This window comes from Pleuronectes platessa, chromosome 3 (assembly GCF_947347685.1).
Source record: "Pleuronectes platessa chromosome 3, fPlePla1.1, whole genome shotgun sequence".
Lineage (NCBI taxonomy): Eukaryota > Metazoa > Chordata > Actinopteri > Pleuronectiformes > Pleuronectidae > Pleuronectes > Pleuronectes platessa.
In genome coordinates, this window is record NC_070628.1 from 4619573 (window position 1) to 4634222 (window position 14650).

Here is a 14650-nt window from a genome sequence, read left to right on the forward strand (position 1 = left end):
GCAGTAAGTCGTTAAAGACTCTACAGCTTGTCCAAAATGCCGCAGCACGTGTCCTGACGAGAACAAAGAGAAGAGAGCACATTTCTCCAGTATTAGCATCGCTACACTGGCTTCCAGTTAAATCTAGAATAGAATTTAAAATTCTCCTCCTCACCTTCAAGGCCCTTAATAATATAGCGCCTTTTTACCTTAAAGAGCTGTTAGTACCTTATAAACCCGCTAGAGCACTCCGCTCCCAGAATTCAAGCCTACTTGTCGTCCCTAAATTCTCTAAAAGTAGAGTAGGAGCCAGAGCTTTTAGCCATCAAGCCCCTCGGCTGTGGAATAATCTACCACTTTCAGTTCGGGAGGCAGTCACCATCTTTTCGTTTAAAAGTAGGCTCAAAACCTTCCTTTTTGATAAAGCTTATAGTTAGAGCTAATTAGTGCGCCAGAACGTTACTTGTTCTATTTTAAGACACATGACACACGGAGCTTCTCTTTCCAGCTTCTCCTTCCTCTTCTCCATCCCTATCCCCCTTCCCCGGAATCCCTTTGCTTTATCACCCGCAGATCCAGGGCCTCTGTGGCCGCATCATGGATTGCGGTTTGTGGATCGTGCACCGGGGGTCGCGGTGTTGGATCCAGTGTGGCGGATTCTGAATCATGTGGGCTGATCATGGTGCTGGTGGCGGACCCTGTGTCGCGTTGGCATTGGGCACGGGCGGTGGATCAGGTTCGCGGTGGTGGCTCGTGATGGGTCCTGGTGGGCGGCGGTGGACGGTGACTGAGGACTGGAGTGGCGTCTGGTCTGGATGGTGGATCTTGGTCTAGATGGTTGCTGAGCATGGACTGTGCTTGCAGCGGGACTGCTTGGCATGTCATGTTGGGGTCGTCCTTCGGGATGTCTACCCTCATCAAATGCTGCTAGAGACTTTGATTATTGATGATGTTTTCCTGCACGTGGCATCTATTGCACTTCTGTCCGTCCTGGGAGAGGGATCCCTCACATGTGGCTCTCTCTGAGGTTTCTACATATTTTTACCCTGTTAAAAGGGTTTTTAGTAGTTTTTCCTTACTCTTGCTGAGGGTTAAGGACAGAGGATGTCACACCCTGTTAAAGCCCTATGAGATGAATTGTAATTTGTGAATATGGGCTATACAAATAAAATTTGATTTGATTTGACATCCACACCTTGTTTTGAGGAAACATCTTCACAGTTTACAGTAAATATATTTGTATTTGGTGGTGAAGATATTTCAAACAATGATGGATCAAACAAGGTGAAGAGGAAAATGACTTCTGTTCTTGACGACAATTCTCAAGTGTATAATAATGTATTATTATTATTTAATAGAAACAGATACAGTAAAAGAAAATCTAAGTAAAATCAACTAAAAGACTAATTTCACCAATAAAATATCAAAGGTTATTTAAAGTTGTTGCTCACTGAATACTGAATAGTTAGTTAGTTAGTGCCTGTAGCACCCCTGCTGGGGTATAGGCCGTCGACAAGGGACCTCCAGAGTTCACGGTCGCTGGCGTTCTTTTCTATCTGCGACCAGGTGCCTCCCAGTCTCTTTGTGTCTGCCTGAAGGTCCCGGCGCCAGGTGTTTTTAGGACGTCCTCTGCTTCTCTTTCCTTGAGGGTTCCAGGTCAGAGCCTGTCTGGTGGTGTTTGACTCTGGTTTGCGTAATGTGTGCCCGATCCATCTCCATCTTCTTCGTCCAATTTCGTCTGCTGCTGGGGGTTGTTTTGTTCTTGTCCACAGATCGTTGTTGCTGACCTTGTTTGGCCAGTAGATTTTCAGGATTCTTCTGAGACATTTGTTTATGAAGGTTTGCACTTTATTTATTGTGATCTTATTGATTCTCCATGTCTCTACCCCATAGAGCAGGACGGATTTTACGTTGGAGTTAAAGATTCTGATTTTAGTCGTTTCCCGTATCTCTCTAGAGTTCCAGATGTTCTTGAGAAGTAGAAATGATGTCCTTGCCTTACCTATCCTAGCTTTTACATCTGCATCTGTACCACCCTGACTGCTGATGATACTCCCCAAGTAGGTGAAGGACTCTACCTCTTCTAACATGGTGTCACCAAGGGTGATCGGTTCCGTACTAGTTGTATTTATCCTTATGTTTTTAGTTTTTCCCTCATGGATGTTAAGTCCTACTTGTGAGGAAGTCTCTACGAGTGTATTGATCTTGTCTTGCATCTGGTGGTAGCTATGTGACAGTAGTGCCAGGTCATCTGCGAAATCTAAGTCATCCAGTTGGGTCCATAATGTCCATCGGATTCCGTTCTTCCTTTGTTCTGTTGTTGTTCTCATGATCCAGTCAATGGCTAGTAAAAACAGGAATGGGGATAGAAGACAACCCTGTCTGACCCCAGTCTTGATCTGGAACTGTTCCGTGAGCTGTCCATCATGTATCACTCTACAGGTCATTCCAGAATAGCTGTTTTCAATGATGTTCACTAGCTTAGTGGGCACTCCATGGTGTCTCAATAACTTCCATACGGTCTCTCTATGTACACTGTCGAATGCCTTCTCGTAGTCGACAAAGTTGACATAGAGTGGGGAGTTCCACTCTAGTGACTGCTCTATGATAATGCGAAGAGTGGCAATCTGGTCGACACAGGACCTATTCTTTCTAAATCCTGCTTGCTCGTCTCTCAGTTGGTGGTCAACTGCATCCTTCATTCTGTCCAGGATGACTCTATTTAGCACTTTGCCTGGCACAGAGAGTAGGGTGATCCCTCTATAGTTGTTGCAGTTTCCCAGGTCTCCTTTCTTTGGGAGCTTGTTAATAAGGCCCTCTTTCCAGTCAGATGGTATCTCTTCTTCTTCCCAGATCCTTTTGAAGAGTGGATGCAGCAGGCTCACCGTGATACCAACGTCTGCCTTTAGGGCTTCTGCCGGGATGTTATCTGGCCCAGTTGCTTTCCCACTCTTCAGCTGCTGTATCGCTTTCCTGATCTCCTCTCTGCTGGGTATGTCACAGCTGATGGGGAGGTCGGTCTGTGCTGGTGGGATATCTGGTGGGTTTACTGGTGGGGGTCTATTTAGCAGTTCCTCAAAGTGTTCTGCCCATCTGTGTAGTTGTCCGTCCTTTGTTTTAATGCTGTTTCCCTCTTTATCCCTGACCGGTCTTTGTGGCCTGCTGTATTTGCCCGACAGCTTTCTGGTGGTGTCATACAACTGTTTCATGTTTCCATTTCTTGCTGCTTCCTCTGCTTCTTCGGCTAGGTTGTCGATGTATTTCCGCTTGTCCGCCTTAATGCTCCTCTTAACCATTCTATTGATATTAGTATACTCTTCTTGTGCCTTTGCCTTGGATGCTCTTGTACGACTGTTTGTCACTAGTGCTTTCTTCTCTTTTCTTGTTTGGATTCTTTTTTGGGTTTCTGTAGATATCCACTCCTTTTGCTGGAATTTCCTGTAGCCAACCACTTCTTGGCATGTGGATATTAGTGCGTCTTTAATATGTTGCCACTGACTGTCGATGCTGTTTTCGTCTTCAAGTAGGTCCTGGAGAACGTCAAATTTGTTTGATAGTTTCAGTCTGAATTCCCCTTGTTTTTCTGCGTCCCTCAATAGGCTCACGTTGTATTTCTGTCTGTTAGCTGTTGTCTCCGTCTTGTTCTTCTTGAGCTTGAGTTTCAGTCTAGCAGTTAACAAATGATGGTCAGATGCTACATCTGCCCCCCTTTTAACTCTCACATCCTGTAGTGATCTTCTGAACTTCTTGCTTATGCAGATGTGATCTATTTGGTTCTCTGTTGTGTGGTCTGGTGATACCCATGTTGCTTTGTGTATCCTCTTATGTGGGAAGATGCTGCCTCCGATAACAAGCTTGTTCAGTGCGCAGATATCCATGAACTTCTCTCCGTTTTCGCTTGCTTCTCCAAGTCCATGTGTTCCCATCACCTCCTCATATCCGATGTTTACTTTTCCTACCTTTGCATTAAAGTCACCCATGAGGACGGTGGTATCTTTCTCTGGATATTTGTCCAGGATGTTCTGAAGCCTGTCGTAGAACTCCTCTTTTTCTTCTTCTTCACTGGGGTTCGTTGGTGCGTAGCATTGGATGACATTCATCTTTATCTTCTCCTTTGTTGTTCTGAACGATGCTGTGATGATCCTTGGTCCATGGGCCTCCCATTCTATCAGTGCTCTCTGTGCGGCTCTTGATAGCATGAGGGCTACCCCTTCTGTGTGTGGGGCACTGAATACTGAATGAAACTCTGATATTAATATCAGAGTCACTTTGGGCATTAACCTCAAACAACCTGCACCAGGACCTCACTGGTTCCTCAACCGGTTTTAAGATGATCAGAGTTTTGTTTCCTCTTTGGGAAACGTAGGTGAGATTAAAAGAAAAAGGACGGGACGGAGAAAATGTGTGTTGCTGTGTTTTATTGTGTCAAGCCCTGAAAACAGGAAACCTTTATGACACAGTTCCTGCCATTTGTGACCAGTAAAGCTGGACACGCCCATAAACTACATGTGGTTTAAACATTTATGAGTCAACTTCAGAGAAAGGAAGAGCCCAGTTCCGTCTTTTACATCTGGGTTAATTAAAATTACCTAGGAAGTTTGTGACATCACATCCTGTGTCAGTAAATGTTGTGATCACCTCACTAATTCTCGTTCTCTGCCAGTAAATAGCAGCAAACATGTATTTGGAAATGTACTTTTCCTGCTTCTAACATCAGATTGAATGTACAGCAGCAAAACTAAATAAACTTTACGGGTACATGAGGACTTCTTATAAAAATTCATAACTTGTAAACCATTAAATGTTTTCTATATGAACCCCATTGCTAAATAATTCCTTGATGTGTGTAAATACATATATTTCTTGCTCAAGTTCCTCTCTATGTTTTTCCTGTTTCCTGTTTGGGCTGGTGTTGTGCAATCGTGCTTAAAAAGTGTTACCATAGAATGGTGTGCCTTAAGCACTCAATATATTTGGTTATCAAAATAAAATATAAAACATTAATATTTAAAATATTAATATTAAATCATAACTTTAACTGGTTAAAGTTCTCGCGGGGCACCACCCTTCATAGAAGAGAAAAGATAGCCAATTTATTGATTAAGATCAGTCTCATTTAGATCTAGTTCAATTAGAAATCTCAATATTTTACCATTAAAGATTATATAATGAACAATGAAGGTTATGGAGTTCTTAACAGTGTTACGGTTGGCAAAACTCACTTATGCAATATTAATGACATTTGTCAAAGAAGAACATTTATTATGAACATAATAAAGTATAAAAACACAAATTACTAAACAATCAAATTAACTAACTAGGAGGTGTGTGTGTGTGTGTGTGAATGTAAATTAGCATGCTTTAAAGAATGGTCCCTAAGATAAGAGCCCCCCCCCTTCTTCTGAGGTTGCTTTATGGCCGTCGCTTTACGGCTGAGGGGGAAGGTTTAACTTGGTGAGATGCTATGCGTGTCTGTGTGTATGTTAATCAGATAATGATAGTCAGGGACAAAGCCTGTGGCGAGCCTCACTGCCATTAACCTTCATTTAACTTATACCTACAACATCACAGCATATATCAAGCTTGTAAACACACAGAATTGAGTAAACAGTCTTGCTTAGCATGTATAATTATTAAGCCCAGATTATGTTACCAGTCCGAGGGAAAGAGGAAAAGAAGTTGCTGTTCAGTTTGAAGTTCTGTGACCTCTCCTGGCTTTGTGGTCGTAGAGTTCTGCATTCGCGATTCTGTCGAGCCGTGTGCTCAGATGCTGGTTGAAGTTTTCCTGCAGGACATCGCGTCGCTACGAGGAGTTTGGTAGAGCTTGAAGGGCGAGGAGATTTCCTTGAAGAGTGTGGGCAGGGGAGCTGCACCTCTGACCTCCGGTTGTGGGTTGGATAGAGAAGGAAGCTGGATCAGAGCTTGAGCAGCCTTCCGCCCTCGGAGAGATGGAAGAAGAGAGGCTGTAGCAGCCTTCCGCCCTCGGGAGGATTGTAGAAAGAGAGAGAGTTTGGGGAGACCTCTCCTTATATTGGCCCCGGTGACCTCACAGGTCTTGGACCAGAGTGACCAATAGGAGTTGACCCTGGTGGCTCTTGACACCTTTGTGTGACATTGCCCAGACCCCAGGACATGCAGCATCCTGTTACATCCTCTGGGAGACTGAGTTCCTTGACTTTCAAAGATCAATAGAACCTGTTGCATCTTGGGGGATTGAGTCCACTCAAGCACATGCGGCATGTTTGTAACAAGTTTGACTGAAAGGAGGCCTGTGGTTTTCACAAAAACCATGTCCCAACACTGGTATAATTTAAAAACCAAATAAAGAGTTATTTATATAATGGAAAGCTGTGTTGGATCCCATATATGACACTTGAAGAAGGACATGTCTGTATATTCAGTGTCCTCTCCTGAGTTTCTCCATGTGTCTGCCCCTCATGTCTGAGTGAATCATCTCCCTGAAGCTCAGCTGATGCTGCTGCTCTCAGATCAGAGGATCTCTGAGCAGCTGAGCTCATTACCCGGGTCACAGGCTGAAGATTAGCATGACAGATTTACTGCCACAAAGTGGAGTGACACATTTTTCTCTCCGCACCTCAATTGTGTCTTCACGTGAGACCTCATGCAAACCACAGGATGTCTTAACTATGTCCTCCTGTTGTCATGTGTAGTAGATTATTTAATTTAGGAAGGATCCTTCTCTCTTTCTTTCCTTTCCTTCTCTATTTCTTTTATTGTGAGGACTAATATCTTTTGGGTAAGTGCGTTTCTGTGTGTGTGTGTGTGTGTGTGTGTGTGTGTGTGTGTGTGTGTGTGTGTGTGTGTGTGTGTTTGTGTGTGTGTGTGAAGTAATTTCATGGAATAGTAACTGGAAACAAGGGCGGGAGAAAGAGGAAGAGTGAGCTCACGAATGTGATCTTCTGCAGAAAGAGGAAGTGACAACACAAACCAAACGTAAGACGAGTTCACACGTCTGCTGAAAACCTGATAAGTTGGTGCAGATGGAATTTGAGTGATTAGGTTTATTGCACCTTTGTGTTCCAGCTGTTGTTGAACATGTTGTCTCCTGTAGTGAGTCACTGTCCTTTAATCTGCAGCTCAGGAGCTTCCTCTGGTGTCACTTCTTCAAACTGCAGCCAGACAGTTTCTGTGAGCTTGTTACTGTAGTACTGTAAATAATAATATATAAAGTACAGTATATACAATAAATACAGAACTGGGATAAGTAGGTTAAAACAAGTTTAAATAGTTAAATGAATGCAGATTTAAACAGTTTAATGAAAAATAAACAATTTCTATCTGTTTTTAAACTTATTTCCACATTAGTTTCTAAATTGTATTATTGAAATATACATTTATAATATGACATGTTTATTTATTTCTACTATATTTATTTATAAATGTATGTATTTCTGTTTCTATGTAGATTCATCCTCTGGGCCACTGTACTACACCTCCTGTCCAGTAGATGGGGGTAGAGCTCTTTATAACAGTTTTTCCAAACGCTAGAAGAAGAATCTGAAAAGAGGAAGTGTGAGTTTTAATGTTTCTGTTTTTAAACTTGTCTGTTTTATATAAAGAGGAAGAGGAGAAGAAGAAATCAGTTTATTGTCACATGGTAACTTGATGCTGTTTTCAAGCTTCATCCTCAGAAGGTCGGTTCAGTTCATTTTTAATTAAAAACGTTAATTTAAGAATAAAACAGCCCGGAACTTGACTGTAGCTCACGAGCTCACTTGCCAGACTCCTTTGACATAACAGCTAATTTAACACACAAGCGTAATTTTCACGTTAAAAACAATCGAGTTTTACTTTGATTCTGACTTTGACTGAGTCCTGTCAGTCAATTCTAAAATACGGCTCGCATGTCATTTATTTAGTTGCTCGTATTTTAACGCAAAGTAAAAATACAACAAAACATATAGAACTGGAATACAGAGAATATTCATTAAATGTTATTGTTATTTAAATATAAAACCATCTGGTCTGCATTTAATTAAATCAATACAAATATTTGTTTTAAAAACTCTGAAATAACAATAAAAGATAAACTGCAGCTTTAATTAAATCAGACAATATTAGAACATTTTAGAAAATACAGCTTCATCACTACATAGCTTAATGCAAATCAAATACACGGTCCCATCAAATCAAAAAAAATAATCTTGCTTTCCTTTTCATTATTTTTTTTATTTTATCGTCATGTCATTTTCATATATGAATGTTTTTTATTATTTTGAAAATAAAAATCTATGTGTCTCACTTCAATCTTCCACTATGATCTTCTCCTCTCGCTCCACAGAATGTCCTCCACTCTCTCCCGTCATGTCCTCTGGGAGTCTGAGGGGCTGGTGGCCTACCTCCACCCAAGGCCCTGGACCCCGGGCTCCGTTATCCTGGAGAGCCTGACCCCTGGCAGCCCGGGAGGAAGCATCTTCCACCTGCAGGAGCCGGAGTACCTGTCCTGGCTGCTGGGAGTGAGAGCCGTGTCCCAGCTGCTGTGTGAGAGGTTGGGGGTTCGTAGGTGTGCGCTGGTCAGCAGACCCCACAGAGACAGGCCTGCCCAGGTGAGAGCTGTACAGTGCAGCCAGTGAGACCTGTAGAATCAATCAATCAATCAAATTTTATTTGTATAGCCCATATTCACAAATTACAATTCATCTCATAGGGCTTTAACAGGGTGTGACATCCTCTGTCCTTAACCCTCAGCAAGAGTAAGGAAAAACTACTAAAAACCCTTTTAACAGGGTAAAAATATGTAGAAACCTCAGAGAGAGCCACATGTGAGGGATCCCTCTCCCAGGACGGACAGAAGTGCAATAGATGCCACGTGCAGGAAAACATCATCAATAATCAAAGTCTCTAGCAGCATTTGATGAGGGTAGACATCCCGAAGGACAACCCCAACATGACATGCCAAGCAGTCCCGCTACAAGCACAATCCATGCTCAGCAACCATCTAGACCACGATCCACCATCCAGACCAGACGCCACTCCAGTCCTCAGTCACCGTCCACCGCCGCCCACCAGGACCCATCACGAGCCACCACCGCGGTCCTGGTCCACCGCCCGTGCCCAATGCCAACGCGACACAGGGTCCGCCACCAGCACCACTATCAGCCCACATGACTCAGAATCCGCCACACTGGATCCAACACCGCGACCCCCGGTGCGCGATCCACCATCTGCAATCCATGGTGCGGCCACAGAGGCCCTGGATCTGCGGGTGATAAAGCAAAGGGATTCCGGGGAAGGGGGATAGGGATGGAGAAGAGGAAGGAGAAGCTGGAAAGAGAAGCTCCGTGTGTCATGTGTCATAAAATAGAACAAGTAACGTACTGGCGCACTAATTAGCTCTAACTATAAGCTTTATCAAAAAGGAAGGTTTTGAGTCTACTCTTAAACGAAAAGATGGTGACTGCACTCAAACTGAAAGTGGTAGATTATTCCACAGCCGAGGGGCTTGATGGCTAAAAGCTCTGGCTCCTACTCTACTTTTAGAGAATTTAGGGACGACAAGTAGGCTTGAATTCTGGGAGCGGAGTGCTCTAGCGGGTTTATAAGGTACTAACAGCTCTTTAAGGTAAAAAGGCGCTATATTATTAAGGGCCTTGAAGGTGAGGAGGAGAATTTTAAATTCTATTCTAGATTTAACTGGAAGCCAGTGTAGCGATGCTAATACTGGAGAAATGTGCTCTCTTCTCTTTGTTCTCGTCAGGACACGTGCTGCGGCATTTTGGACAAGCTGTAGAGTCTTTAACGACTTACTGCTGGAGCCAGATAATAATGAATTACAATAGTCCAGTCTCGAGGTAACAAAGGTGTGGACTAGTTTTTCTGCATCTTTTTGGGAAAGGACATGTCTAATTTTTGAAATATTACGCAAGTGGAAAAAAGCGGTCCTAGAAATTTGTTTTAAGTGACTATTAAAGGATAAATCAGGATCGAAGATCACTCCCAAGTTCCTGACTGTTTCATTGGAAGCAAGGGCAATGTCGTCTAGCGCAGCTATATCATTAGATAATGCGTCTCTAAGGTGTTTGGGGGTTATCATATTTTAAAGCTACTTTACTGCCAATATTGATTTGCCAGCACCAATGTGTTGAAAAGTTATACTTCTGCCATGATGGGAAAAAAAAAAACTGGAATCTTTTAGTCCCTGAAACGTTCTAAAAGGGAACTAAAAGGTTCTTGCAGACCAGCGGTAATAAGGAAATTTAGCCTCTAAATGGCTACAACAAGCTGTTCCACTCTACAACACATGACAACATCCTCCAGCACCTCAGCAACAGTAGACATGCAGAATCAAATCGTGGAGCTGTGGATGTGACAGTTTGTTCCTGTTTTCATTTTTCATGTTATTTTCATTTCCACAGATTTGTGTCCTCCCCTTGCATTGTCTGGATGACGAGTGGCGCCCTCACCTGGCCAGAGAGGAGGAGCACAACGCCCAGGACCCGGGCTACTGCACGTCTAAGACAGCCCCCAGGTGGAACGACTCCAGCCTTACTGAAATCCAAACCAAGATTCGAGCCAAACTCCCGTCTCCGGACGCCCCCCCCAATCTGACCTTCCTCGGGGCCGACCCGGCTCACCCCGGGCTGTTCTCGCGCATCGTGCGTGGGGAGGAGCAGCAGTGGCGCGTGTGGGAGGACGAGGGTCATGTGGCCTTCCTCACGCCTTTCCCCAACTCCCCTGGACTCACTGTGCTGGTCCCACGCCGACCTTTGACCTCTGATATATTCAGATTAGAAAAAACGGATTATGAAGGATTGGTGCTGGCGACTCAGAAGGTGTCCCGACTTCTGGAGGAGGGGCTGGGGGCCTCTGGGGTGGGGCTTATTTTCGAGGGATTTGAGATAGATTATGCACATGCCAAGTTGATTCCACTGTTTTCACCGACGTCATCAATGGCGGGAGCTGAACTCACTGAACCTAGAACGCCCCGGTTCTACCCCACATACCCTGGGTACGTGAGCTCAGAGGACGGACCTGAAGCCAGCCTGGAAGGTCTGAAGGAGATGCACAACAAAATGACTCGGGTTTAAAACGATTCCCACACACAAAAAGATTACAAATCCATGAAATTATTTATTTTCCAATGGTTATTTTACTGCAAACATTATTCTCACAGTTTCTACTTTGTAGTAAAAACACTTGGATTCTGGAAAATCTGCAGAGATGTGAGGAGGAAACACAGCAAACAAATATGAGTTAGAGCTTCTTTTGAATCCATCTTTAACTAGTTATACAATGTTACATTAACAGATTTAATACATTTACAACTTATGCGTTTAAATATATTCTACGACCATTTACTGCCACTGCAAATGATAAATGAATGATGTAATGTTCAGGGAACTGACAATAAAGAGTCAGTTTGAACCAGATGTCGTAGAGACTGCGTTCTGGTTTTGTCCAGCTCAGTATTAATTTATTCGTGATTGGTGGTTTGATTCCTACACCCTGACCTCCTCGGGCTTCTCGGACCGACTCCGCCCGCAGCACTTGATCTCCATGAGCTCCATCTTGGTGATGTAGAGGAGAGGCTCCAGGCTGCAGCTCAGATCCATGAGGGCGAACACGCTGGTGGTGACCTGGCAGTGGTACTGCACCAGCGTGTAGTACGGCACAAAGGGCATGAGCGCACAAGCAGGCAGGTAGTTGACCACGATGATGACCAGGATGTTCAGCACGGTCTTGAAGGCCCTCTTCTTCACCGGGTGCATCACCTCCTTGCCCGCCACGGAGCGCCTCAGCACCCAGATGATGGAGATGTTGCAGAAGACCATGACCACGAAGGCCAAGAGGATGACCCCGCTGAAGATGGCGCTGGCCGTCACCTCGTCCAGGAGGCTTTTGCCGACGCCGTACGCCAGCACGAAGCCCCACACGGGCACGGAGACGCCGATGCGGATCTTGTTGTCTCGGACGCTGGTGAACAGCACCGGGTGGACCACAGCGATGTAGCGGTCGAGGCAGATACACACCTGGGGAAGCAGAGCAGTGAAGGAGTGGGACCTTACTTTTTGATCTATTTCTACCTATTTCAGATTCAGTGACTTTAATCTAAACGAGTGGAGAAGAATTTAAAATGAACACTGAACTACAAAAAGTGCACTTAAACTAAGAATAATCGTTCAGAGGCAATTGTGGTATTTTTCAATCTGGGCAGAAAATACTGTAATTCCACTCTCATTTTTTTTAAAATAGCCATACATGAACTTCTTTACTTTTTCTTTTATTATAAAATATTGAATGGAATTGAATACCCCGAACAATAACAGTATCTGTGACTCTGTGTTTAAATCTCACAGGTAGATAAACAGATGGATTACTTAATTTCTCATTAAATTATTAATATTATTATTATTAATTTATACTTATTTTCTCTGGAAACAAGATACTAAAATACCTTGATGAGATTTCTACTTAACAAAAGAATAAATACATCTCAAAAGATGAGATTCATATTCAATTCAGAGACACTTATATGAGTTATGAGTTTTATGAGCTTCATTAAATCTAAAATAGCAATAGAAATGGATGTTGTACAGAAATATAATATATACACTTATGACTTCTCTATAAACTCTGAAGTATTGGGAACAATAACTCACCAAAAAGAGCGGCGCAAAATCTTTGACCCCGTAAGTGAATTTCAGAAAGAACCAGAAGTTGCTGTCCCCCAGCAGCAGGCGGTTGATCATATCTAAGGGGGTCATCAGGCAGAAGAAGGCGTCCAGGATGGCCAGGTTTAAGATGAAGGTGTCCGAGGTGGAGGCGTCGCTCTTCTTCGAGATGATCTGCCAGATGACCAGGATGTTACAGGGCGTCCCCACGAACAGGTTCAAAATCTTGAGCACGAAGTAGAACACGTAGCCGTAAGGGGCCACTGAACACATGTGGTACTGGTACCATGGCGGAGGTCCACCGGGGGCGCCGGGGGTGGTGGAGTTGATTGAGAAGTTGCCAGTGGGACTCCAGGTGGAGTTGAACATTGTCGGCGGATGCAGGGAGAAGAGGCTGGAAGGAAAAGACAGAAGATGGAATACTAGTTCTGAACCGTGCTGTCAGAAAGGTGATTTCATCTTCTCACCTCAACAGGGTTTACGGGGTCCTGCAGTCTGACTGAGCAGCACCATGTGGGGACCTTCTGCATGTGGCACCACATCGTCAGGACCAGTGGCTTTTAAAGGACCACCCACTGGGACCGATGCCCCTTTCGGATCGGACCAGTCTGAGCGATAACGGGTATCAATATTGTGTCTTACCTGAACTGCGATTGGACAGTTGTGTTAAATAGAGCCGCTCAGACGTCTTCAGGGATTGGACGGTTCGGTTGGCATCGCTCCTGTGTAGAAGTAGAAGTTAAAGATGCCACATGGGTAAATGTTAGTGAGTTAATTGCCTCAGTCTTTGAGTAAATGAAAGAAGGTCTTTGCCTGCAGGATGTCAGTAATTGCTTTTGTGTAAAGACTAAAACGTGTCTCTTGAGCACAAAGTGGTTTCTGAGTTGCTGAGTTACAAAAAGACATTTATCGCATATTTTCCCCAGGACACCTGCTGAAGTTACTTATTTATGCTAAATGCCAAGGTGTAAAAAGAGTAAGCTGATCCCAGGTCTGATCCTATGGAGGCTTTATCTGCCCTGCAGCCGAGCACTGATGCAACTGTTCAGTAAACAGCTGATGCAAGGTAAGACCGAGTGAACATGAGAAATCGAATGCAAGGTGTTACTAACGGGCCCCGGCTGTGTTCAGGGTGGAGAGAGAAAAACCCTGAGGGGCAAAGTCAAGACAAACACTCGCGTTCATACAAGGTGTTGTCGGTTTGGCACTTTTCAGCCGACACATTTCACACACATCAGCATGTTCCCGGTCCTGTGGTCCCACTCGGACTGTTAGAGCGGTTGAGGAAAAGAAAATCTATGTATAAGTAACCTTGTTATGAGGAAATCTGCACTACAAACATCTGACAAGGGCATTTACCATAAAGACCCTCCAGTTGCTTTATAGGAAACGAAGGATTCTGTGTTCTCAGAGCCTAACCATTACTTTAATTAAGTAAAACATACAATTACCGCATTTCAGACATTGACACATATTATATAACAAAAGTCCACTAAAATCCCAAGTGCTTTTAATACAATAAAAAGATGAATAGAAATTGATATAGAGAGATTTCAGGTCATGTTATATTAGTAAAAAAAGGGAATATCCAGTTTTAAGAAGAATGTAGCAGGCAAATGAATTGAACCAAATCAATAACAAGATTCAATAGATTATTGTGGTTAAATCAGTGGTTCTGGATTTCTATCTCCCGGCTCTTTGGTGTTTGTTCATTTAAAACCAAAGTGACAGTCAGCGATGATGTAAAGATCACTTTGTTACAGGATGTGAGGATGCGCCTCATGTCCAGGGATTAGTTAAATTGGGTGGTGTCACAAAATGCAGATGATGCTGTCCTTATGCACCGGGTCTAAAAACACACACAACTTTGAATTTACATGGATCAATCCACATATAGACGAGTAGTTGAGGAAAAGTTTCAGGTGTTTGTCTGCGTCTGAACCGATCTCATCTCTGCCCGGTGACCAACGCCACGGTGTGTAACAGGTACAGTGATTGTAAATGTTGCTCTGACGGAATGTGTTTTTATTGACTTGAAC

The 14650-nt window shown here is 43.7% G+C and overlaps 2 protein-coding genes across 3 annotated transcripts; one reads left to right on the forward strand and one right to left on the reverse strand.

Moving 5' to 3' along the window:
• The first annotated feature begins 7461 nt into the window (after positions 1-7461).
• On the forward strand, positions 7462-11369 carry LOC128436615 (uncharacterized). Of its 2 annotated transcripts, none has more exons than XM_053418397.1 (3): positions 7462-7512; positions 8282-8546; positions 10356-11369. In XM_053418397.1, the coding sequence occupies exons 2-3, from the start codon at positions 8283-8285 to the stop codon at positions 11025-11027; spliced, it is 936 nt and encodes a 311-aa protein (XP_053274372.1). In that variant the 5' UTR covers positions 7462-7512; position 8282; the 3' UTR covers positions 11028-11369. The 2 variants fall into 2 exon arrangements, with proteins under 2 accessions (XP_053274372.1, XP_053274370.1); XM_053418395.1 differs by having other exon boundaries at positions 7490-7634.
• A 69-nt stretch (positions 11370-11438) lies between these two features.
• Positions 11439-13153, reverse strand: LOC128437565 (proteinase-activated receptor 3-like). Its single transcript, XM_053419789.1, has 3 exons — positions 13122-13153; positions 12600-13005; positions 11439-11969 (listed from the first exon to the last, which is right to left on the reverse strand). The coding sequence occupies exons 1-3, from the start codon at positions 13151-13153 to the stop codon at positions 11439-11441; spliced, it is 969 nt and encodes a 322-aa protein (XP_053275764.1).
• Between the last annotated feature and the right edge of the window lie 1497 nt (positions 13154-14650).